Genomic DNA, 23,546 nt, shown 5'->3' with positions numbered 1-23,546 from the left:
ACGGTCAGCATGCTCCACGGTCAGCACAGGGCCCACGGTCAGCACACCCCACGGTCAGCACAGGGCCCACGGTCAGCAGTAACAGAGCGGCATGCCACCAAGAAGGGGCAGATGACGCGACAGGTGTTTCCTGGACACCTGCTGCCCTGGTCACTGCCCCCACGGCCGGGGCCTTTCGGTTCTGTCCTCCACTGCTGGGTGACATCCCCCCGCCACCTGCTGCCCAGGGGCACACGCAGTGCCCGCGGAGACGCAGCCGGGGTCCCAGCTGGCTCTGGAGGCCGGGCCCCACTCAGCACTGCCTCCTGCTGCCACACAACTCCCAGGCCCGGGGAAGCTTGACTCTGGCCAGTTCCAGCCCAGACTCTAAACCACAGAAAAACTGGGAAAGAGGGAAAGCTGTGAGGAGGAGGCTCCAGGGAGACGTCAGGAGTGAGGACCCGGGAGCCTGCCCGCGGGCACGCCACCCCCGAGCCCAAGTCCTCACCAGGGGGCATCACGCCCGGGTCCACCCCCGAGCCCAAGTCCTCACCAGGGGGCATCACGCCCGGGTCCATGCCTGACCCCGAGTCCTCACCAGGGGACATCACGCCCAGGTCCACGCCTGACCCTGAGTCCTCACCAGGGGACATCACGCCCAGGTCCACCCCTGACCCCGAGTCCTCACCAGGGGGCATCACGCCCGGGTCCACGCCTGACCCCGAGTCCTCACCAGGGGACATCACGCCCAGGTCCACGCCTGACCCCGAGTCCTCACCAGGGGACATCACGCCCAGGTCCACGTCTGACCCTGAGTCCTCACCAGGGGACATCACACCCGGGTCCACGCCTGACCCGAGTCCCACCCAGGGACATCACGCCCGGGTCCACGCCTGACCCCGAGTTCCTCACCAGGGGGCATCACGCCCGGTGCACGCCACCCCCGAGCCCAGGTCCTCACCAGGGGGCATTCACGCCCGCGGGCACGCCACCCCCGAGCCCAGGTCCTCACCAAGGGGCATCACAGCCCGCGGCACGCCACCCCGAGCCCAGGTCCTCACCAGGGGGCATCACGCCCGCGGGCACGCCACCCCCGAGCCCAGGTCCTCACCAGGGGGCATCACGCCCGCGGGCACGCCACCCCCGAGCCCAGGTCCTCACCAGGGTGACATCACGCCCGGGTCCAGCCCTGAGCCCACGTCTGACCCCGAGTCCTCACCAGGGGACATCACACCCGGGTCCACCCCTGACCCCAAGTCCTCACCAGGGGACATCACGCTCAAGTCCACGTCTGACCCTGAGTCCTCACCAGGGGACATCACGCCCGGGTCCACCCCTGACCCCGAGTCCTCTCCAGGGGACATCACACCCGGGTCCACGCCTGACCCCGAGTCCTCACCAGGGGACATCACACCCGGGCCCACGCCTGACCCCAAGTCCTCACCAGGGGGACATTCACGCCAGGTCCACCCTGACCCCGAAGTCTCCACAAGGGGGGCAAACATCATGCCCGGTCCACCCCCTGACCCCGAGTCCCTCACCAGGGAAACTCTACCCCGCCAGCCCTGACCCAATTCCTCACCAGGGGACATCATGCCTGAGTCCACGTCTGACCCCGAGTCCTCTCCCAGCGGGACATCACGCCCTGGGGGTTCCACCCCTGACCGAGTCCCTCACCAGGACATCACAACCCCAGGTCCACCTGAACGCCGAGTCCTCTCCAGGGGACATTTCACGGCCGATTCCCAGCCCCTTTGACCCCGAGTCCTCACCAGGGGACATCACCCAGGTCCACCCCTGACCCCGAGTCCTCACAAGGGCAACATCATGCCCGGGTCCACCCCTGACCCCGAGTCCTCACCAGGGCAACATCATACCCGGGTCCGAGTCCTCTCCAGGGGACATCACGCCCGATTCCAGCCCTGAAGTCCTCACCACATCAGGGTCCAGCCCTGACCCCAGTCCTCACCAGGGGACATCACGCCTGAGTCCACGTCTGACCCCGAGTCCTCACCAGGGGACATCACGCCCGTCCACCCTTGTCCTCTCCAGCGGACATCACGCCTGGGTCCACCCCTGACCCCGAGTCCTCACCAGGGGACATCACACCCGGGTCCACCTCTGACGCCGAGTCCTCTCCAGGGGACATCACGCCGATTCCAGCCCTGACCCCGAGTCCTCACCAGGGGACATCACGTCTGGGTCCACCCCTGACCCCGAGTCCTCACCAGGGGACATCACGCCTGAGTCCACGTCTGACCCCGAGTCCTCTCCAGGGGACATCACGCCCGATTCCAGCCCTGACCCCGAGTCCTCACCAGGGGACATCACGCCCGATTCCAGCCCTGACCCCAAGTCCTCACCAGGGCAACATCATGCCCGGGTCCAGCCCTGACCCCAAGTCCTCACCAGGGGACATCATGCCTGAGTCCACGTCTGACCCCGAGTCCTAAGGGGAACATCACGCCTGAGTCCCCGTCTGACCCCGAGTCCTCACCAGGGGACATCACGCCTGGGTTCATGTCTGACCCCGAGTCCTCACCAGGGGACATCATGCCGGGTCCAGCCCTGACCCCGACTCCTCACCAGGGAACATCACGCCTGAGTTCACGTCTGACCCCGAGTCCTCTCCAGGGGACATCACGCCCAGGTCCAGGCCTGACACCGAGTCCTCACCAGGGGACATCATGCCTGAGTCCACGTTTGACCCCGAGTCCTCTCCAGGGGACATCACGCCTGGATCCAGCCCTGACCCCGAGTCCTCACCAGATGACATCATGCCCGGGTCCAGCCCTGACACCGAGTCCTCACCAGGGCGACATCACACCCGGGTCCACCCCTGAAACCAAGTCCTCACCAGATGACATCATGCCCGGGTCCAGCCCTGACCCCAAGTCCTCACCAGGGCGACATCACGCCTGAGTCCACGTCTGACCCCGAGTCCTCACCAGGGGACATCACGCCCGAGTCCAGTCCTGACCCCAAGTCCTCACCAGGGGACATCACGCCTGAGTCCACGTCTGACCCCGAGTCCTCACCAGGGGACATCACGCCCGAGTCCAGTCCTGACCCCGAGTCCTCACCAGGGGACATCACGCCCGGGTCCACCCCTGACCCCGAGTCCTCACCAGGGCGACATCACCCGCGGCCCGACGTCCGGGCCCTTGGGGTCAGGTGTGGTGTGCGCTTGGCCCTGCTGAGGCTCCTTCAGGAGTCAGAGGTCTTGCCACAGCCTCCCCTCTCCCCTAAAACAAGTCTGAGTTCCTACCCCCCTTTGTGTGTCCTCTTGTCACTTCCTCTGTGCTGTCTGCGGTCAGGAGCAGCCCTCCAATGCCCCTCTGCAGCAGAGCCTGTGGAGAGAGTTGGACAGGATGAAATCACCCCCTTGTTTTCCTTGAAAGAGGGAAATACAAGGAAAGCAGGAGACAAATATGCCAGGGCTCAGACAGCAGCATGGGTGCTAGACAGGATGGCCCGCGTCAACATTCTGCCCAGGACCGCTCCGCAGCTGGGGCCTGGGTGCTCCGGCCAGCCTGCGGTCTTCCCAGGGGTGGGCACATGGAGGGGGTGAGCCCGGCTACCCTGTAGCTGTGGCTCAAATGAAGAGGTCAGAGCTGAGTCCACCAGGGAATAGGGGTTCCTACATCCAGGGAGAATCAGAGAGATGTGGAGAGACAGATACATGGATGAGAGATACATAGATGGACTGATAGATAATAGATAAATGATAGATGTATAGACAGATGATATACAGGTAGATAGATAAGAGGTAAATGATAGATTTATAGATAGCTGACATACAGGTAGAAAGACAACAGACACACAGACAGATGATGGACAGGTGGCTGACAGCGGGAGGGGCAGACAGGAAGTGAGCGATCACTAGACGTGCAGACCCAGGTAGACTGACAGAGGGACAGGGGAGCCTTGGGAAGGGCAGGGCTGTGGGGCCCGAGAGAGGTGAGCGTCGCAAACCCGGGTCCTGTCTGGACTGAGGGACACCCACCCTCCCGGGGAGGTGGGGCGGGGGGTCCCATCTGGAAGCCACACGGGAACACGGAGCAGACAGACGCCCCGGCCTAGGACCCCGTCTGTGCGTCCTGGGCTCACCGAGCCAGCCTGGGACCCACAGCGAGTCGACGGGCACAGTCTACAGATCCAGGAATCAGAATCTCACTGAATGAGAAGGAAGTGGGGGGCCGGGGGGCAACATTGGCTGCAGGGGCTCCCCCACTGCGCCAGCCTGAGGTGGGCAAGACACGTGGGACCCCGCCTTCCACTCACGGCCAGGTTGCTTCCTACAGGCTGGGGGCCCGGAGCCTCACCCCGGGGAAGAGCACCAGGACCACGGGTGACCCCCGACCTGAGATGCCCCCCGACCTGAGATACCCCCCAGACGGCAAAGACTGCGCAAGAGAGGGTGACCCCCATCGCACCCCCACCCCCGGCTCCGACGGGAACCGTGAGCCAGAGACGGCGGGCAAGGAGCCGCACATTCACCCCACGCCAGTGCCGCCCCGGCCTCCCTGGGCGCCCTGACCGCGTGCGGTCACACACGTGCAGATTCACACGGACGCTGGACCGCAGCCCCGGGGCCCGGACAGTGGGCACCCGGACCGGAGGACGGCAGTCGGCTCACCTGCAGCAGGTAGGGCATGTAGGCCTTGTCCTTGTAGAAGGAGCCGTACTCGTTCTCCACCTGCACCGCGATGATGGGGCCTCCCCTGCGGTACTGGGACGGGACGGCAGGCCGGCTGGTGAGGCCCCCGAGCCCGGTCCGGGAGCCGCTCAGTCACCGGCCCCAAACCGCAGCCCGCAGGCGTCCTCTGTCTCCTGTCTCAGGGGCGCCTCCGCGGTCCACCTGCTCGGGAGGCGGGGCTCCGCGCTGGCCCCTCCCCTCCTGCGCCCCATCCTCCCCAGCCAGACCCGCTGACTCCCATCACCATGGAAACCACCATGGCTCCACCCGCAAGCCCCCCTCCCCCCGGCCAGGATCGGCCAGGCCGCACTCTCAGCGTCTGTTTCTCCCTTGCACCCACTCCTCAGAGCTCCCCGTCGGCTGCTGAGCCATCGACGGCCCCGGACGTGCCAGCACACCGCCTTCAAGGTTGAAGGTGATCTCACCGCCGTCCACTCTGAGCCTCTGCTCCCTGAAGCCCAGCCCACCGCGGGCAGAGTGGCGGCCGCCCCGCTCCAGCCCTTGCAGCTCTGCCGGGCGACCCCCAGCCGCCCCATTGAGGGGCACAGCTCAACTCCTGAGCTGGAGCCGGGACACTGGCTCGCCCCGCCTCCTCCCCTGCCTAGAAGCCCTAGAAAAGGCGCCGCGGGGCGGGGGTCTGGAGTTCCTGCCCTCGTAGGCAGTTCTGCGAACACAAGGCGGGACTCTGGCACGCCACCCCCACACCCCGGAAACCCTAGAAAGGGCACCGCCGGGCGGGAGTCTGGAGTTCCCGCTGCGGGCTGTCAGCTCCCTTCTCCGCGGACACTAGCCGGGACGGCCGCGGTCCTGCAGCAGAGGATCACGGGACGCAGCCATCTGTCTTCACCTGGAGCGGAGCCACCCTGGGGATCAGATGGTCGAAGTACTTGTTCACGGCGTTCACAAAGCTGCGGTTGGTGGTCCTCAGCTGCGACGTGGGGTCCTGCAGTAACCAGCTGGGGTGTGGGGGGGCAGGCTCAGCAGGCAGGAGGGGGTCCCAGGTCCACCCTCACGTCCAGGGCCCCAGGAGCTTTCCGGCCCGTTCAGGAGGGGCCGCACGCCTGTGTCCTAAGGACAGGCATTGTGAGCATCTGTGAACACTCTGCTGCCTTCTTTGTCAATTTATGAAAAGCCTGTGCTGTCAGCAGAGCACAGGCTTAGGGACAGAGCTAGCTCTCCTCTGAGGCCTAGGAGCTCGACAGAGAGGAGCCAACCGCAGGAAGGAAGCAGCCCCAGGACACCTGCAGGGTGTGGGTCCAGCTCCTGAGCCAGACTGCAGACACGCCTGTCCCAGAGGGCAAAGCCTCCACTGACCAGGAGGCAGACTGTCCACCGGGGGAAGCGTGGACCCACGAGGATCCCGCCAGCTCCAGGGATAACAAAAGAGCATCACCACCTGCGTTGCTGTGACGACAATGAGACCCAAAACAGGCGCCATTGTCCTCGGACTGGACCAAAGGGTCAGCAGAGCTCCACCAAGGCCACAGCTCCAGGCCGGCCCCGCTCACCTGGGCAGGCCCCCGAGGTCCATCTCGCTGCAGATGTAGGGGCCTGGACGCAGGATCACCCACAGCCCCACCTCCTCCGCCAGCAGGATGAAGGCCCTGGGGGTCGGGGTCACCAACTCTCAGGGCTTGGAGCTCAGCGCCCCCTCCTCTCGCCGGCCCGGCCCTCCCCGGGGGGAGCTGGGGATGCTGAGGGCAGGACACCCACCCTCCCGGGATCACCGCCGAGCCCCCAGCCTGAGACATCGGCGCGGCCGCTCTGGGGCACGAGGAGAAGAAAGAGCCTCGCCCGGGGCACAGAGTCCTGACCGAGGGCCTGACCCGAGGCCCCCAGCCCAGCGGGGACCACCCTGCAGAGCTGGGCACCTGGGGAGAGGCCTCGGGCTGGGCTCAGGGGGCAGGCCCTGCCCAGGGGTGGTGGGGTCATGACAGAGGGCGTGGGGCCCGGCACAGGCTCCCCCCGCGGCCCCCTCTGCCCGGGATGCCCCGTGGATCCCCGCCCCTCAGGCCCCCGGCCCCGCCCAGCCGGGTCACAGAACCTACTCCAGGTCCAGGTTCCCAGAGAAGTCGAATGTGCCTCTCTGCGGCTCGTGGAGGTTCCACGGGACGTAGCTGTGGCAGGGAAGAGGGAAGTACAAAGAGCATGCTTTTATTTCTTTCCTCCAAACTGCCAGGTCAGTCCCAAGCCCTGAGGGAGCTCTATTGTGGAAAAAGCTGAAGTTCCCACTGGTACGTAAACCTTGTCACACACACACACAGTGGTTATTTTCAGTAGGTCCTTTCTCTGTTATCCACTTGTGTTCTAAGCTGCCAAAATCCTATGATTCTAAACTCCTTGAATTTATCCATAAATTATCCCACTCACCACCCTATCGTTTGTCATATCCATTAGAAAATTCAAAGAAAAGGTAAAAACCATAAGTGTCTATATATACCTACCAAATATTGCTAAACATTAATCAAAATAACAACAGAGGCGGGTTTCTATGAGGCTAACAGAGATAAAAGAAGGCACCACGTTTAGCCTTTGCAGGAAGCACCCTGTCAGGGCCTTCCCCTGGGGCTGAGGCTGAAGGGCCGAGACACACGTAGCATGTTTGTCACACGCTGTGTGCCCTGGGGGAGGTGCTTCCTGTGTGTCAGCAGCACAGCTTCTAGCTCTGTGCCCTCAGCTGAAGTCTCTCCTCAGCCCGACGGCTCCCGCTCCCCGGGTCTGCAGAGTGCAGGCTTTCAGGAGTGCATGTGTTGCTTTAGGGCTTCCCGAGTGGCTCAGTGGTAAAGAGTGGCCCTCAAGTACAGGAAATGCAGGCTCAGTCTCCGGGTCAGGAAGATCCCCTGGGGAAGGGAATGGCAGCCCACTCCAGTGTTCTTGCCTGGAGAAGCCCATGGACAGAGGAGCCTGGCGGGCCTCAGTCCATACGGAGAGATGGACACAGGAATCGGACACAACCAGCGACTAAAACAACAGCACCGCTGTGTTACGGCCATTCATGCTGTTCCCGGGGTTCTCAAGGCAAGAACGCTGGAGTGGGCGCCTTTCCCTTCTCCAGTGCTTTCTCAGAACTCGCCATCTTCCTTCCCCAAGACGGCGGAGCAGAAGGACGTGCGCTCATCGTCTCCTGCGAGAACTCCAAAATTACAGCTCGCTGCCAAACAGCTGTCAACAGGAGAAGGTTGGATCCCACCAAAAAAAGATACCCCACTTCCAAGGGCAAAGGAGAAGCCCCAGCAAGACGGTAGGAGGGGCAAATGTGCATTTAGAATCAAACCCCATCCCGCCAGAGACGCTCGGAAGGCTCAAACCTTCTGCGCAACAGGACCCAGAGACCCCGCAGAGACCGAGCCAGAACTGTGTTTGAGGGTCTCCTGCAGAGTTCCGGGTCAGCAGTGGCCTGCCGCAGGGGCAGGGGCTCTGGGTGCAGTAGACCTGGGTGTGCCATGGGCCCTCATGGAGGAGGTCACCATTAACCCCACCACAGAGCCGCCAGAAGCCAGAGGACTGGGAAACAGGCTCCTGGAGGCACACACAGAACCGTGTGCACCAGGACGCAGGAGAAAGGGGCAGTGAGCCCACAAGAGACTGACCCAGACTTGCCCGGGAGTGTCCAGGAGTCTCCCTCAGAGGCGTGGGTCGGCGGTGGCCTGCTGCAGGGTTGGGGATGCTCAGTATAGCAGTGCATGCGTGGAACCTTTTGAAGGAGGTCCTCATTATCCTCATTACCTCCACCATATTTGGCCTCAGGTAAAGAGCAGGGAGGGAAACAGCCCCAGCCATCAACAGAAAATTGGATTTAAGATTTGCTGAGCATGGCCCTGCCCATCAGAACAAGACCCAGTTTCCCCCTCAGTCAGTCTCCCCCATCAGGAAGCTTCCATGACCCTCTTATCCTCCTCCATCAGAGGGCAGACAGAATGAAAACCACAATCACAGAAAACTAACCAAACTGATCACATGGACCACAGCCTTGTCCAAGTCAATGAAACTGTGAGCCATGCCATGTAGGGCCACCCAAGAAAGATGGGCCATGGTGGAGAGTCCTGACAAAACATGGTCCACTGGAGAAGGGAATGGCAAACCACTTCCGTATTCTTGCCTTGAGAACGCCATGAACTGTATGAAAAGGCAAAAAGATATGACACTGAAAGATGAACTCCCCAAGTCTGGAGGTGCCCAATATGCTACTGGAGATCAGTGGAGAAATAGCTCCATGAGGAATGAAGAGATGGAGCCAAAGCAAAAACAACACCCAGTTGTGGATATGACTGGTGATGGAAGTAAAGTCCAATGCTGTAAAGAGCAATATTGCATAGGAACCTGGAATGTTAGGTCCATGATCAAAGCAAATTGAAAGTGATCAAACATAAGATGGTAAGAGTGAACATCGACATTTTAGGAATCAATGAACTAAGATGGACTGGAATGGATAAGTTTAACTCAGATAACCATTATATCTACTAGAGTGGGCAAGAATCCTTCAGAAGAAATGGAGTAGCCATCATAGTCAACAAAGAGTCTGAAATGCAGTACTTGGATGCAATCTCAAAAATGACAAAATGATCTCTGTTCATTTCCAAGGCAAGCCATTCAATATCACGGTAATCCAAGTCTATGCCCCAACCAGTAATGCTGAAGAAGCCGAAGTTGAATGGTTCTATGAAGACCTACAAGACCTTCTAGAACTAACACCCAAAAAAGATATCCTTCTCATTATAGGGGACTGGAATGCAAAGTGGGAAGTCAAGAAACACCTGGAGTAACAGGCAAATTTGGCCTTGGAGTACAAAACGAAGGTCAAAAACTAACAGTTTTGCCAAGAGAACACACTTGTCATAGCAAACACCCTCTTCCAACAACACAGAAGACTCTACACATGAACATCACCAGATGGTCAATACCAAAATCAGATTGATTATATTCTTTGCAGCCAAAGATGGAGAAGCTCTATACAGTCAGCAAATACAAGACTGGGAGCTGACTATGGCTCAGATCACGAACTCTTTTTGCCAAATTCAGACTTAAATTGAAGAAGGTAGGGAAAACCACTAGACCATTCAGGTATGACCTAAATCAAATCCTTTACGATTATAGAGTGGAAATGACAAATAGATTCAAGGGATTAGATCTAATAGACAGAGTCCCTGAAGAACTACGGATGGAGGTTCGTGACATTGTACAGGAGGCAGTGATCAAGACCATTCCCAAGAAAAAGAAATGCAAAAAGGAAAAATGGTTCTCTGAGGAGGCCTTACAAGTAGCTGTGAAAATAAGAGAAGCAAAAGGCAAAGGAGAAAAGGAAGGTTATACCCATTTGAATGCAGAGTTTGAAAGAATAGCAAGGAGAGATAAGAGAGCCTTCCTCAGTGATCAATGCAAAGAAAGAGAGGAAAACAACAAAATGGGAAAGACTAGAGATCTCTTCAAGAAAATTAGAGATACCAAGGGAATATTTCACTCAACGATGGGCACAATAAAGGACAAAAATGGTATGGACCTAACAGAAGCAGAAGATATTAAGAAGAGGTGGCAAGAATACACAGAAGAACTATACAAAGAAGATCTTCATGACACAGATAACCACGATGGTGTGATCACTCATCTAGAGCCAGGCATCCTGGAGTGCAAAGTCAAATGAGCCTTAGGAATCATCTCTATGAACAAAGCTAGTGGAGGTGATGGGATTCCAGCTGAGTTTTTTCAAATCCTAAAAGATGATGCTGTGAAAGTGCTGCACTCAATATGCCAACAAATTTGGAAAGCTCAGCAGAGGCCACGGGATTGGAGAAGGTCAGTTTTCATTCCAATCCCAAAGAAAGGCAATGCCAAAGAATCTCAAACTACCACACAATTGCATTCATCTCACACACAAGCAAAGTAATGCTCAAAATTCTCCAAGCGGGGCTTCAATATTAGGTGAACTGTGAACTTCCAGATGTTCAAGCTGGATTAAGAAAAGGCAGAGGAACCAGAGATCAAATTGCCAACATGCGTTGGATCATTGAAAAAGCAAGAGAGTTCCAGAAAAACATCTACTTCTGCTTTATTGATTATGCCAAAGTCTTTGATTGTGTGGATCACAACAAATTGTGGAAAATCCTTAGAGAGATGGAAATACCAGACCACCTGACCTGCCTCCTGAGAAATCTGTATGCAGGTCAGGAAGCAAGTTAGAACTGGACATGGAACAACAGACTGGTTCCAAATAGGAAAAGGAGTATGTCAAGGCTGTATATTGTCACCCTGCTTATTTAACTTACATGCAGAGTACATCATGAGAAATGCTGGGCTGGATAAAGCACAAGCTGGAATCAATATTGCTTGGAGAAATATCAATAACCTAAGATATGCAGATGATATCACCCTTATGGCTGAAAATGAGGAACTAACAAGCCTCTTGATGAAAGTGAAAGAGGAGAGTGAAAAAGTTGTCTTAAAATTCAACATTCAGAAAACTAAGATCATGGCATCTGGTCCCACCACCTCCTGGCAAATAGATGGTGAAACAATGGAAACACTGACAGACTTTATTTTGGGGAGCTCCAAAATCAGTGCAGATGGTGATTGCAGGCATGAAATTAAAAGACTCTTGCTCCTGGGAAGAAAAGTTGTGACCAACCTAGACAGCATATTAAAAAGCAGAGACATTATTTTGCCAACAAAGGTCCATCTAGTCAAAGCTATGGTTTTTCCAGTAGTCATGTGTGGATATGAGAGTTGGACTATAAAGAAAGCTGAGCGCCAAAGAATTGATGCTTTTGAACTGTGGTGTTGGAGAAGACTCTTGAGAGTCCCTTGGACTGCAAGGAGATCCAACCAGTTCATCCTAAAGGAAATCAGTCCTGAATATTCATTGGAAGGACTGATGCTGAAGCTGAAACTCTAATACTCTGGCCATCTGATGAGAAGAGCTGACTCATTGGAAAAGACTCTGATGCTGGGAAAGATTGAAGGTGGGAGGAGAAGGGGACGACAGAGGATGAGATGGTTGGATGGCATCACTGACTCGATGGACATGGGTTTGTGTAAACTCCGGGAGTTGGTGATGGACAGGGAGGCCTGGTGTGCTGCAGAGCCTGGGGTCACAAAGAGTCGGACATGACTGAGTGACTGAACTGAGCTCCATCATTACCCGGCTGACTTGGGTGCCCCTACATGGCATGGCTCATAGTTTCATTGAGTTAGACAAGGCTGTGGTCCATGTGATCAGTTTGGTTAGTCTTCTGTGATTGTGGTTTTCTTTCTGTTTGCCCTCTGATGGGTAAGAATAAGAAGCTTCTGGAAGCTTCCTGATGGGAGAGACTGACTGAGGGGGAAACTGGGTCTTGTTTTGATGGGCGGGGCCATGCTCAGTAAATTTTTAGTCCAATCTTCTGTTGATGGGCGAGGCTGTGTTCCTTCCCTGTTGTTTGGCCTGAGGCCGGAGCCTCATGGACACTCATGGGCAAGTCTGGCTCCATCTCCTGTGGGGTCACTGCTCCTTTCTCCTGGGTCCTGGTGGGCACAAGGCTTTGTTCGTGCCCTCTGAGAGTCTGTTTGCCTGTCCTGTGGAAATTCTGTAATCAAATCCCACTGGCCTCCAAAGTCAAATTCCCTGGGGAGTCTCAGTCCCTTCGCCAGATTCCCCAGGTTGGGAAGTCTGCTGTGGGCCCTAGAACTTTCTTAACAGTGTGAGAATTTCTTTGGTATAATTGGGCTTCCCTGGTGGCTCAGCTGGTGAAGAATCCGCCTACAATGTGGGAGACCTGGGTTCCATCCCTGGATTGGGAAGGTGCCCTGGAGAAGGGAACGGCTACCCACTCCAGTATTCTGGCCTGGAGAATTCCATGGACTGTACAGTCCATGGGGTCACAAAGAGTTGGATAGACTGAGCGACTTTCACATGCACAATTGTTCTGCAGTTTGTGAGTCATCTGCTCGGCAGCTCTATGGCGGGTGGGGCTAACGGCAAAAGAGGGGGTCCTCCACGGAGAAGGTCCTCCAAGGACTGAACTGAAGAGATGGCAGAACCGACTATATTTCAAGATCTCCTGTTGTGAGAAGGAATGAAAAATTGGTTTGCTCAAGACTAAATATGCCTGGAAAAGTTTATACCTAGACACTGAGAGAATAGAATGAAAAAGTTTTGCTAAACGATGCTTACAAGTGATTTACTTTAAAGAAAATTTCTAAAAAAAAGTTGAAACAGAAATATGGGAAAAGATATACATGAGAAAGAATTAGTCTAGCACTCTTAAATAGCAGGCAAATGGATTTTAAGGCAAAGAAAACCCCCTCACAAATAGATGTAGAGAGGCATCAAGTAGTAATAAAAGGAATGAAGCCTCAAGAAGATGTGATGATCACGGCATTGCGGGCTCTGAATACACAGCCTTGGGGAGAAGGTTACTGAACCAGAGGGGGAAAGGGTCCACCCACAGCCACAGTGGAAAGAGTTAAAATACTTCTCTACAAGAGGAAGACAACAACAGCAAAAAAAAAAAAAAATTAAAATGGTAAGAATGTAGACTTGAACAGCACAGTTGAAAGACTGAATCTCAAACACAGAGCGCGGTAGCTGACTGTGTGGAACACGCACCTAAAACCACAAACACAAGGTGAGACTGTAAAACACAAAGCGAATCTCAACAAACTCCAAAACCGACATCTCTTAGTCTGTGACCCCAAGCCAAATGCAGCTCAATTAGAGATTTAGAGAGAGAGGATTAATAAATCGACAAGTTAGTTCTTTGAAAAGACTTAAAGTTTACACAAGATTCAGGGGAAAAAAAGTCCCTAAAACTCTGGATGATGTATAACTTCCAAGAAAGAATTTTTTAAGTCCCAGTCAATCTGAAAGAAGAAAGGAAAGGAAACAAGAGTATAGAATAAAACAGGAAACATTTTAGAATAGAAAAGTGAAAGTCGTTCAGTACCGGCCAACTCTTTGGTCACCCCATGGACTGTACCATCCATAGAATTCTCCAGGCCAGAATACAGGAGTGGATAGCTGTTCCCTTCTCCATGGGATCTGCCCAACCCAGGGATTGAACCCAGGTCTCCCACATTGCAGATTCTTTACTAGCTGAGCCACAAGGGAAGCCCAAGAATACTGGAGTGGGTAGCCCATCCCTTCTCCAGGGGATCTTCCCGACCCAGGAATCGAACTGGGGTCTCCTGCATTGCAGGTGGATTCTTTACCAGCTGAGGTATGAGGAAAGCCCTTTAGAAGCATGAATTAAATAATAAATATTCAAGAGAGTTATACTGTCCCTAAAACCTTTACCACACAACCACAAAAGATAGTAGTCACAGAGTTTTACAAGTGACTTTTAAGAAACATTCAAGGTAAAAATACTTCTTTTGCAAAATATTTTCAGTGAATAGAAAAAGAAGATAAAGTCAGCTCACAAGTGTATTATAAGATTGATTTATAAACTGAGCAAGACACTCAGAAATAAAATTTTAAGTCATTTAGTTATCATCATAAAGGTACATCGCTGAAATAAAACACTAGCAAATCCAATTCAGCAATCTGCATGTGGGTGCCCACAGCTGCATGTCTCATAACCAAGTAGAATTCATCCCAGAGCCATGGATGGGATAAATATCAGGAAACTTTTCAATATAATTTACTGCTTTAACACAGTCCCCTGGTGGCTCAGATGCTAAAGAATCTGGCTGCATTGCAGGAGATCTGGGTTAGATCCCTGGGTCGGGAAAATCCCTGGAGAAGGGAATGGCTGCCCACTCCAGTATTCTTGCCTGGAGAAGCCCATGGACAGAGGAGCCTGGGGCGGGCTACAGTCCGTGGGGTTGCATCGAGTTGGACATGACTGAGCGACTAACAATACTGGTCTAACAGAAGAGTGAAGAAAAACTGTATCATCCCTTCAGTAGATGCAGAAAGACCTCAGCAGAACTCAGCAATGCTTTGTGATTGAAGTATCAGCAGACAAGATGAGCCAGTTATCAGTTTACTGCCCCCAGCCGCCAGCCCACCCTGCAGGTCAGGCTGGTGCGGAGCAGCCCTGGCCCCTCAGTGAGTGCGATGCTTAGCTCTGCCACAAGGGGGCGGCGGGGACACTCGGCTGCAAAGGGCCTCTGCTCTGGGTCCAGCTGGGACCGGTCAGTGGCATGGGGACACGCTGAGGTCCCTGCTCCATCCAAACTTCCATGCAGGATGAGTATCATCCGGAACGACCGGTGGAGGCTTAACCAGAGCGGGCAAGCAGGTGGAAATCTTTTGGAATGAATGTGACGAATACAGTCACCGATGTAGACCTTGAGTTACGTGCCCCAGGGTATCTGCTACCATGTTTCCACTTTTTCCTCCTACATATGGTAAGTCCTAGATTCTTGGGACTGCCCTCACTTTTTCTTGATGTTACCAAACAAAACCCCACAGCCTGACCATGAAAACAACAGACCGTTCGAATTGCTGGTGACATACGTATCATCAAGAAATAGAAAAATAAAGTTTAGCACTGGGGGTCCACTGGTAAAGACTCTGGGCTCCCGATGCTGGGGGCACAGCGTCAGGTCTGGCTGGGCAGTAAGATCCCACACGCCACAGAGCACGGCCAAGAAAAGACGTTTTTAATTAAATAAGTAGAAATAAAGTTGAATAGCTATTTAGGGATCCCTGACCTAAATAACTTACAATAACTCATTTGGTTAGTCCCTGTTCCAACAACTAGAAGATTTTAGCTGGAGGGTAATGATGTTTAAGAAGATAAGATAGGAAATAAATTTAGGTTACTGTCATTTTGAAGAGACAAGAAAACCAGAAAACTACACTCTGCATCATAAAATGATGAAATACCCTGCCAAGGGCACTTGGACTTGATAACAAAACCTCACAGGAAGGGGTGCGAAGTTCCAGGCAGGTAACCCCGCTGCCCAAGCCGGTTCCAGTCCTGAGGGGCCGCAGGGCCGCGGAGCCTGGGGCCTGCTTGACCCTCCAGCAGGCCCTCCACGGCCACCGACGACGCTCCCCTCCCCGGGCCCCTCTTCCCAGGGCGGGGAACACGGTGCCCGTGTCCTGGGGGAGGGGGCTCTGGGCTCTGGGCAGGGTCGCTCCACGGGAGGGCCTCCCTGCCGGCGACCCTCGCTCGGCACCTGTTCCTGGAGCTCCCGCACGGCCGTTCTGGACTTTCACTCTGGACTCACCGTCACCCCACCATCATCAGCTCCTGCTTTTCTCAGCTTCAAGACATTTCTGGAAACGGTCCCTTATGAAGGGACCGCCACTGTTCCTCTTTCAAATATGGCTTTTACTTGGGACGTGGTTTTTTTCCCACCAGCCAGGTGCCTGCAGGCAGGAACCTCTGCTCCAGCGCTTCGGAGGCAGCCTTGCTCCCCGTGGGATGTGGCAGGTCTCTGGGCAAAACTGACCCTGGAAGCCAGCTGGCAGAACCCTCAGGGTAGGGACCGTACACCCACAGTTGTCAGGACCACGTAAGGCCACGAAGATGCACAGAAATCCCATCGTCGTCAGTACACCTTAACCATGTCACCTCTCGACACACAATCAGGTTAAACATCACGCTGACTAAGCCGCGCTTGCATTTCTTTATGACACCACCACTGGGGACATACACGCGCCGGCACTACGACAGGCCTTTTTCTCATAGGCAATTGTAAGAGGCAAACTTCCCTGGGTCGGGAAGATCCCCTGGAGAAGGAAATGGCAACCCACTCCAGGATTCTTGCCTGGAGAATCCCATGGACAGAGACGCCCGATGGGCTACAGTCCATTAGGGTCGCAAGAGTCGGACACGAGTGAGCCATTGAGCAGGCACACTCATTCCTCTACGTGCTCATTTCACAGACATAAAAACTGTTGTTAAAACAACATGCATTTAGAGGGGAAGGGATAGTTAAGGACTTTGGGAAGGTCACGAACAGACTGCTGCGTTTACAATGGACAACCAACAGGGCCCTGCGGTACAGCCCAGGGGACTCTGCTGACTGTCCCGCGGATGACTGTCACAGCCTGGACGGGAGGGGAGTTCCGGGGAGAATGGACACGGGGGTAGGTATGGCCGAGTCCCTTCACCGAAACTAGCGCAACAGTGTTAATCAGCCATACCCCAGGGCAAAATGTTTTTGGTGTTTAAAAAAAAAACAAAACAAGCGTTTACCTAGAATTCTACTCTGAGCATCCGTCCTAAAGCAGCTCTCCTAAAGGGCCCGGGGCCTCCTACCGGGAAGGCTCCTGAGCGAAGCCTGGCCGCTTTCCCGCTCCCCGTGACCCCACCCGCGGACGGGCCACGGCATCCTGAGCACGCGCAGGACCGCGCACCGGAGGCTCGGCCCGCATCCGCGGCCCCGCGCCGCGCTCACGTGGTGACGGTGTTGAAGCCGCAGGCCCGCAGCTTGAGCAGCCGGTCTCTCCAGGAGGCCCGGGGCACTCGGAAGTAGTGGACGGAGCCCCCGAGGATGAGGAACTCGTGGCCCTCCAGCGTGAAGTAGGGGTTCCGCCCGGCTCGCTCCTCAGTCTGAATCCCCCGCGAGCGGTTCTTCAGCTGGCGGGGCGTCAGGTGCGACCAGTCAAACCTGTTGGGGGCCCAGAGGAAGAGGTGGGGGTGGCGAGAGCGAGGCTTTTGGGAACCCGCCCGGAGAGCAGGCGTCAGCAGCTTCCATGGCGGAAATCAGGCGCTGCTGCAGTTTCAGCCCAGAAAGGAGAAGGGCCGCCTCCCCCCTGCTCAGGCAGACCTGCGCGGGTTCGGGTGCAGCTTTCTGCGTTCGAATATAAAGTTATTTCTTTGTTTCACCGGAGGAGCAAAACCCGATGAGACAAGTGGCAGGAAAAGGACGCAGAGGACTCTTCTCCAGGAGAGACTGGGGCTGAAAGGACAAGGAAACCGCCGTGACCCGGGCAGGCGGGGGAGGCCCCGGAGGGACCCCGGAGCGGCCCCGGGCTGCCGGGCGGCGGGAGCGGGTCTCCGTGCTGAACCGGGGCCGCCGGGGCTGTCCCGCCGCCAGCCTCATTCTGCGCAGAGGGCTGCCTGCGGACCTTGCCTCCTAGAGGTCTGCGGCCACGAACAGGGCAAGAGGGGCACCGGGGAGGGGTCCCGGGGACGTGGAGGAGGGGACGGGGCCGCCCTTCTTCCCGGGGGTGCTCGCGGAGGCGGGCTCCGGCCGGGCAGAGGCCGCGCTGGGGGACTGCCGCCCCGGGCAGTCTGAGGGCCCGCGAGGCCGCCTGCCCCGGGCGAGGGCCCCAGGCTGACAGCGGACAGACGGCGGGAGGTCTCGGAGGCTCCGGGTCGAGGAGGGGGAGCGGCGGGGGGGTCTCAGGGAACCCGCGCCTGGAGGGCCCCTGGGCTGCGGGATGGGGGGCCTTCACCTGGAGCGCGGCGGGGAGCCCATCCCCGCGAGGGGAGGCGCCCAGGTCCCCCGACTCCGGGACGAGGCGGAGGGAACAGCGGGAGACGCCTCTCAGCTGCGGGAAGGAACCGGGGGGTTAGGGTCATCGCCCTGAGCTTGAGTCCCAGCAGCATCCGGGACTGCAGGGCGCGAGGAGAACCCGAGGGCGGCCGCGGGGGGCAGGCGGTCAGCGCGCCCCTTGGCTCCAGGTCCAGTGCCGCAGCCCCTCAGCAAGGAGGAGGACACCCGGCGCGGGGGCGCGGGCGTGCGCCCCTGGGGAGGCGTCCCCAGCCCCCCGCAGGAGACGGGAGAGTCAGAGAGGCACAGAGGGACGCCGGTGGACGGGGAGTGCATCCAGTGTCTGCAGCGCGGGTCACCGCGGGGGCCTCGTTGCTGGCTACCAGGGGCGCCTCGGCGTCTCCTGCGGGAGGCTGCAGGCGGACCGTCAAGCCGGGTATCAGTTCTAAGGAGACTGCCTGGTGCACAGCGGAGGTGAGGTGAGAAGTAGGTCATCGAGGAGCCGGGGATCCCAGGAGGAGCACCCGAGCTGTTCTCCTGGTCCCTACACTCCGCGAGGACATGAAGGGATTTTAGGAGAATTTCCAGGTGAAATGGGGAACTTCTGGTAATTGACTGATGAAGCAGGTGCTTCAGAGAGAGGAGGCAGACAGTCCCTGTGCTGGCGGCCCAGGCGAGCGGAGTAGACAGTGGGGACGTCTCCTGAGACCAGAAAGGCAGGTCGGGGTGGAGATTTGAACGCAGAAAGGAGCGCTGAGCCCTGTCTGGAACACCTGGATGTGATCTCCCGGAATGAAAATCTCTTTTCAGGGACTGGAAAATCAGACAGTCCTCTGGCCTTTTCTCCCTGAAGCCCTTGCTTTTCCTCTGCCACTGGAAAGAGCAGAGCTCGTGGCACCAGATCGAAATCAAGACTAGAGCTTTCAGGGAGCGTTGTGTGTGTTTGTTATTCTTGGCTTGCTCATTACAGGTACACGTCCATCCTTGAGACCCGACCTCCCTGAGAATTTTGTGCAATGTCCCTCTCTCTCTCATTCTTAGGTTGGATGCAAGGGGCTGCCTTGACTTTCTTAAACACAGAAGCGCAATGTTTCATTTCTTTGATTATACTGCTTTATCAATTTGGTTTTACAGCCACAGCACTGTAATCTTTTTTTTTTTATCAGGACTTTTAAAACTATTCTGGCATCTGTGACTTTCCATGAATTTAGAAAAAGCTTGTCTATTTCTACCAAAAGCCATGCTGACATTTTGATGGGAATTGCATTAGACCTTCCGCCTCCCTTAGGAAGATTTAGCATCTTCACTGTGTTGAGTCTTCAAATCTATGAACATGCTGTGTTTCTGTATTCACTTGGGTCTTCTCTCACTTTGGTGGGGGGACTTACTTCATAGCTCAGACATTAATGAATCCGCCTGCAATGCGAGAGACCTGGGTTCAGTCCCTGGTTGAAAAGATTCCAGTATTCTGGCCTGGAGAATTTGGTGGACTGTATAGTCCATGGGGTCAAAAAGAGTCAGACATGACTGAGCGACTTTCACTTTTTTGATCAGAATTTTGTGTTTTTTCAACGTACAGAGCCTATGCATACTTTTTAGCTGTATACTTCGGTGTTTCATTTTTGGGGAGGCTATTTTAAAATCACTTATTTACTTTTGGCGGTGCTGGGTCTTTGTTGCTGCACAGACTTTTCTCTAGTTGCAGCGCGAAGGGGCTGCTCTCCAGCTGTGGCGTACAGGCTTCTCATTGCCGTGGGTTCTCTTATTGTGGCGCACGGGCTCTGGGGTCCTCAGGCTTCAGGACTCGTGGCTCCCGGGTATAGTCGCTTCAGGGCATGTGGGATCTTCCCTGACCTGGGCCTGAACCAGTATCCCCTGCATTGGCAGGTGGATTCTTTAGCACTGAGCCCCCAGGGAAGCCCCTCTTTTGAGCTATTTTAAATGGTAATGGTATTTTCAAGTTCAGTTTCAGCAAGTTCATTGTTAGCATAGAGAAATGCAGCCGGGCTTCTTGTTTTAGATCTGGTATTCTGTGACCTTGGTATTCTCTCTCATTAATTCTACACGGTTGTTTTGAAAACCCAGTTCCACGGGACTTTCCAAAGCAGCAGTTACGTTAGGAATTCCCTGGTGGTCCAGTGGTTAGGACTCGACGCTTTCACTGCCGAGGGCCTGGGTACGATCCCTGGTCAGGAAACTAAGGTCCCACAAGACACATGGCCAGAAAATAATAATAATAAATAAATAAAAGAATCTGGGATAGAAGAAACAGAGCTGAAAATTGAGGGAAAAGGATCTTTTAAAACAGAAACAGTCATGTTATCTGCAAATACAGCTTTTTTCCTTTCCAATCTCTTTTATTAATTCTTCTTATCCCATTGTGGTAGCGGGAGTTCCCAGTACTATGTTGAATAAAAGTGGTAAGAACCATCCTTACCTGTTTCCAGGCTTCAGGTAGCAAGCAGTTGTTTACCACTACGTGTTAATAATGTTAAGTGTGTGTTGGGGGGCATACATTGTTTATCAATTTGAAGTGGTTTCCTTATAGCCTCTGTCATAGGACACTCTAACAGAGCAAGTCTGTGATACTCGTGGAAAATACAGGAGCACTTCTGCTCAGAAATAGCTGACCTTCACAGTAAGAGGGGTAAACAGGAGTAAACAGGGGTAAACCAGGAAAGTGTGGCTGAGAACCTGCCTGCCAGCGCAGGAGACACAGGTTGGCTCCCTGGTCCAGGAAGACACCACATGCTTACAACAACTAAGCCCACGCTCTGGAGCCCAGGCACCCTAGAACCCATGCTTCGCAACAAGAGAAGCCAGTGCACCACAGCTAGGGGCAGACCCTAGCTCTGCTCCCTGCAGCCAGAGAAAGGCCATGGCAGCAGCGAAGGCCCCGCACAGCCAAAACCAAAATACAAGATGATTCTTTAAAAAAAAAAAAAAAAGAGGGGTAAATAAAAACGATTAAAATGTGTCAGGTCAATGCCTTAGAGGTTTTGTTTCCAAATTTGCTCACACTGGTCAAGCTTTGCTGCCAAATAATTTTAGAAGACACTTTAGGCTTTAGTGTTTGTGGGTGCAGAGATTACGGATAAGGGATTGTACGTGTGTAAGTGTTAGCTTTGTTCCTGGAACGTTCATAGAGCTCTAGCTTCAAAAGGCCAAATGGACAGATCCTCCAATCTTGTCCGCTGAGCCAAGCAGTGGGAATAAGCAAGGACAGGCTCCACGTTCAGCAGCTAAGTAGAGAAATAAACTCAAAAGCAAGAGGAAGCAATGCCCAGCGGCCCAGGGGTCAGGAGCCCCAACAGACGAAGTGCGTGGATCACACTCCAGGGGAGGCCACTTGGAAGGGCCACAGGGAGGGCCTGGGCCTCTAACCAAGGAGTGAGCCGTGGAGAAAGGGCGGATCCCCGGGCCGGGGGTCGGACGGGGTGACGGCCCCAGTCGCAGCCTCAGGTGGGGCCCTTGGGCCGGGGTGGGGGTGGGCCGGGGCCGTGGCCTCCCTGCCGCGCTGGCCCGCAGGGGATTCCTGCACTGGTTCTCTGTATCAGACTGTAAGTCCCCGCTTTGAGTTTCCACAAGTGGAAACCTGCGTGTGCACGTCCAGCCCGTGAGTAAGTCTGCGTGTCTGGTGTGCGTTGTCCTGGGTGTGCACCCTCTGCACGTGGCTGTGCCTCGCGTGCCTTGCCGCCCAGCAGCGTGGAGGTCGGCAGCACATACCATGCGGCCCCTCGGTACAGAGGCACAGTAAGGGTTAAAGGGAACAAACTCACAAGAGGGAAGTAGCAAATTTACACAACCCCCCAAACTCTGATCACCCCGGGGCTTCAGCCAGGGGGTCAAGTGTGCACCCCGGCCCAACCTGGCAGCACCCCGTACTTACAGGGCCCCGGGTCAGAAGCAGCTCCGCGTCCACGTACGGAGGTTCCCCGTTTGAAGAAATGACCGTCTCAGGAAAAGCTCAGCCAACTCTCAGCTGAGCTGAACCGAGCAGACGCACGGAGGCCGTCCGTGCTCAGCCCTCCAAGGGGAGGTGGACGGAGCCTCCGGGCCACCCAGTCCCCCGGGTCAGGGCACTGCCAGGCCCCTGGGCTCACCCACTGTGCCAGCTCTCCCCACCTGTCCTGACATGCGCAGGGTGGTGATCCCGCCGAGAGTCAGGTGTCTGGTCTGGGACGCGTGGACATGACGAGGAGTTCTCGTGATGGGTCACCGCCTGGGACGCTGGTGGAGGCTGCCTGGGGCTGTCCGACCCAGACACACTGGAGGAGGGAGCGTTTCTCAGTCCCCATCAGCCCCCTCCCACCTTCCATCCTCTGCCTTCGTTTGCTCAACCGCCTGAGACTGATCGTCCCCCCTGGGGCTGCACCAGTCTACCTACCCGTGTGTGAGTGTGTATACGTGCGCCCGCGTGTGTGTATGCACCACCTGCCTACCTGTTTTCCAGAGCAGTGAGTTCCACAGTTACTGTACTCTCATTACAAGGCACCTCCAGGGCCAACGAGGGTGGCCGGGGACTGCCCAAGGCAGCCAGCATCCAAGGCTTTCCGGGTGTCTTGGCTCTGTCAAAGCGCCAGCCAAGGCCTTTAGCATCCAGTCCCGGGTGACAGGTAAGACGCTGGTGCCGGTCCACCGGGCTGGGTGAGTGTGCTAGTCTGCTCTTCGGCAGGAGCAGCCCGGAGGTCAGCCCGCCGTGAAGGCTGGCGCCACCGCAGTGACACCCCGGAGGGCCCGCCCACCTCCACTCGAGCTGTTTCCCCGGTGAAACAGGCACCTTTCCAGGCGCTGAGTCTCACAGGCAAGACCCCAGCCCAGTAATTTACCGCATGTCTGTGTGCTCGGTTGCTCAGTCGTGTCTGATTCTTTATGACCCCACAGACCATAGCCTGCCAGGCTCCTCTGTCCATGGGATTCTCCAGGCCAGAATACTGGAGTGGGTCGCCATTTCCTTCTTCAGGGGATCTTCCCGACCCAGGGATTGAACTCAGGGCTCCTGCATTGGCAGATGGGTTCTTTACCACTGAGCCACCAGTGAAGCCCCAGTGATGTCTTAGGCAAAGATATTAATAATCTGAGAGTGGGGAGAAGGTCCGCTGTGTGTGAAGTGATGCTGGCCTTTGCAGCCCAGGAGAGCTCATAGCAGGAGGCATCATTTTCATGTCATGATGGAACTCTTTGGAATTTCTCTCATAACACTGAAATTTGATTACAAGAGGACCTTTATCAGGATGAGAATGCTGGATCAGATAGTCATGACTTTCCTCACTATGAGGCAACCTGTATTCCACGGTATCTCAGAAAAAGGACAAAGGCTTCACACCTGAAGGCACGGGGACAATGACCAGAGTTTATGGCCAAAGAGTGCAACAGGCCCTGAAGTGGAAATGTTCATCGCTGAGTCATATCCAACTCTTTGGGACCCCAAGGACTGTAGCCTGTCATACTCCTCCGTCCATGGGATTCTCCCAGCAAGAATACTGGAGTGGGTTGCCAT

At 55.5% G+C, this 23,546-nt stretch overlaps 1 protein-coding gene across 2 annotated transcripts in view; it reads right to left on the bottom strand.

Moving 5' to 3' along the window:
* LOC122450106 (beta-galactosidase-1-like protein 3) overlaps positions 1 to 18,965 on the bottom strand; it is a 31,246-nt gene extending 12,281 nt beyond the window's left edge. For both annotated transcript variants that reach the window (XM_043482265.1, XM_043482266.1), the window contains exons 1-8: positions 18,009 to 18,965; positions 17,378 to 17,509; positions 17,006 to 17,218; positions 6,727 to 6,795; positions 6,187 to 6,282; positions 5,526 to 5,634; positions 4,619 to 4,711; positions 3,248 to 3,329 (exon numbers count right to left, since the gene is read on the bottom strand). In XM_043482265.1, the coding sequence (XP_043338200.1) occupies positions 3,248 to 3,329; positions 4,619 to 4,711; positions 5,526 to 5,634; positions 6,187 to 6,282; positions 6,727 to 6,795; positions 17,006 to 17,218; positions 17,378 to 17,509; positions 18,009 to 18,031 (817 nt within the window). In that variant the 5' untranslated portion in view covers positions 18,032 to 18,965. The remainder of the gene's footprint in view (positions 1 to 3,247; positions 3,330 to 4,618; positions 4,712 to 5,525; positions 5,635 to 6,186; positions 6,283 to 6,726; positions 6,796 to 17,005; positions 17,219 to 17,377; positions 17,510 to 18,008) is intronic.
* Between the last annotated feature and the right edge of the window lie 4,581 nt (positions 18,966 to 23,546).

This window comes from Cervus canadensis, chromosome 11 (genome assembly GCF_019320065.1).
Source record: "Cervus canadensis isolate Bull #8, Minnesota chromosome 11, ASM1932006v1, whole genome shotgun sequence".
In the NCBI taxonomy this organism is placed as follows: Eukaryota; Metazoa; Chordata; class Mammalia; order Artiodactyla; family Cervidae; genus Cervus; species Cervus canadensis.
This window is presented reverse-complemented; position numbering and strand designations above follow the sequence as displayed.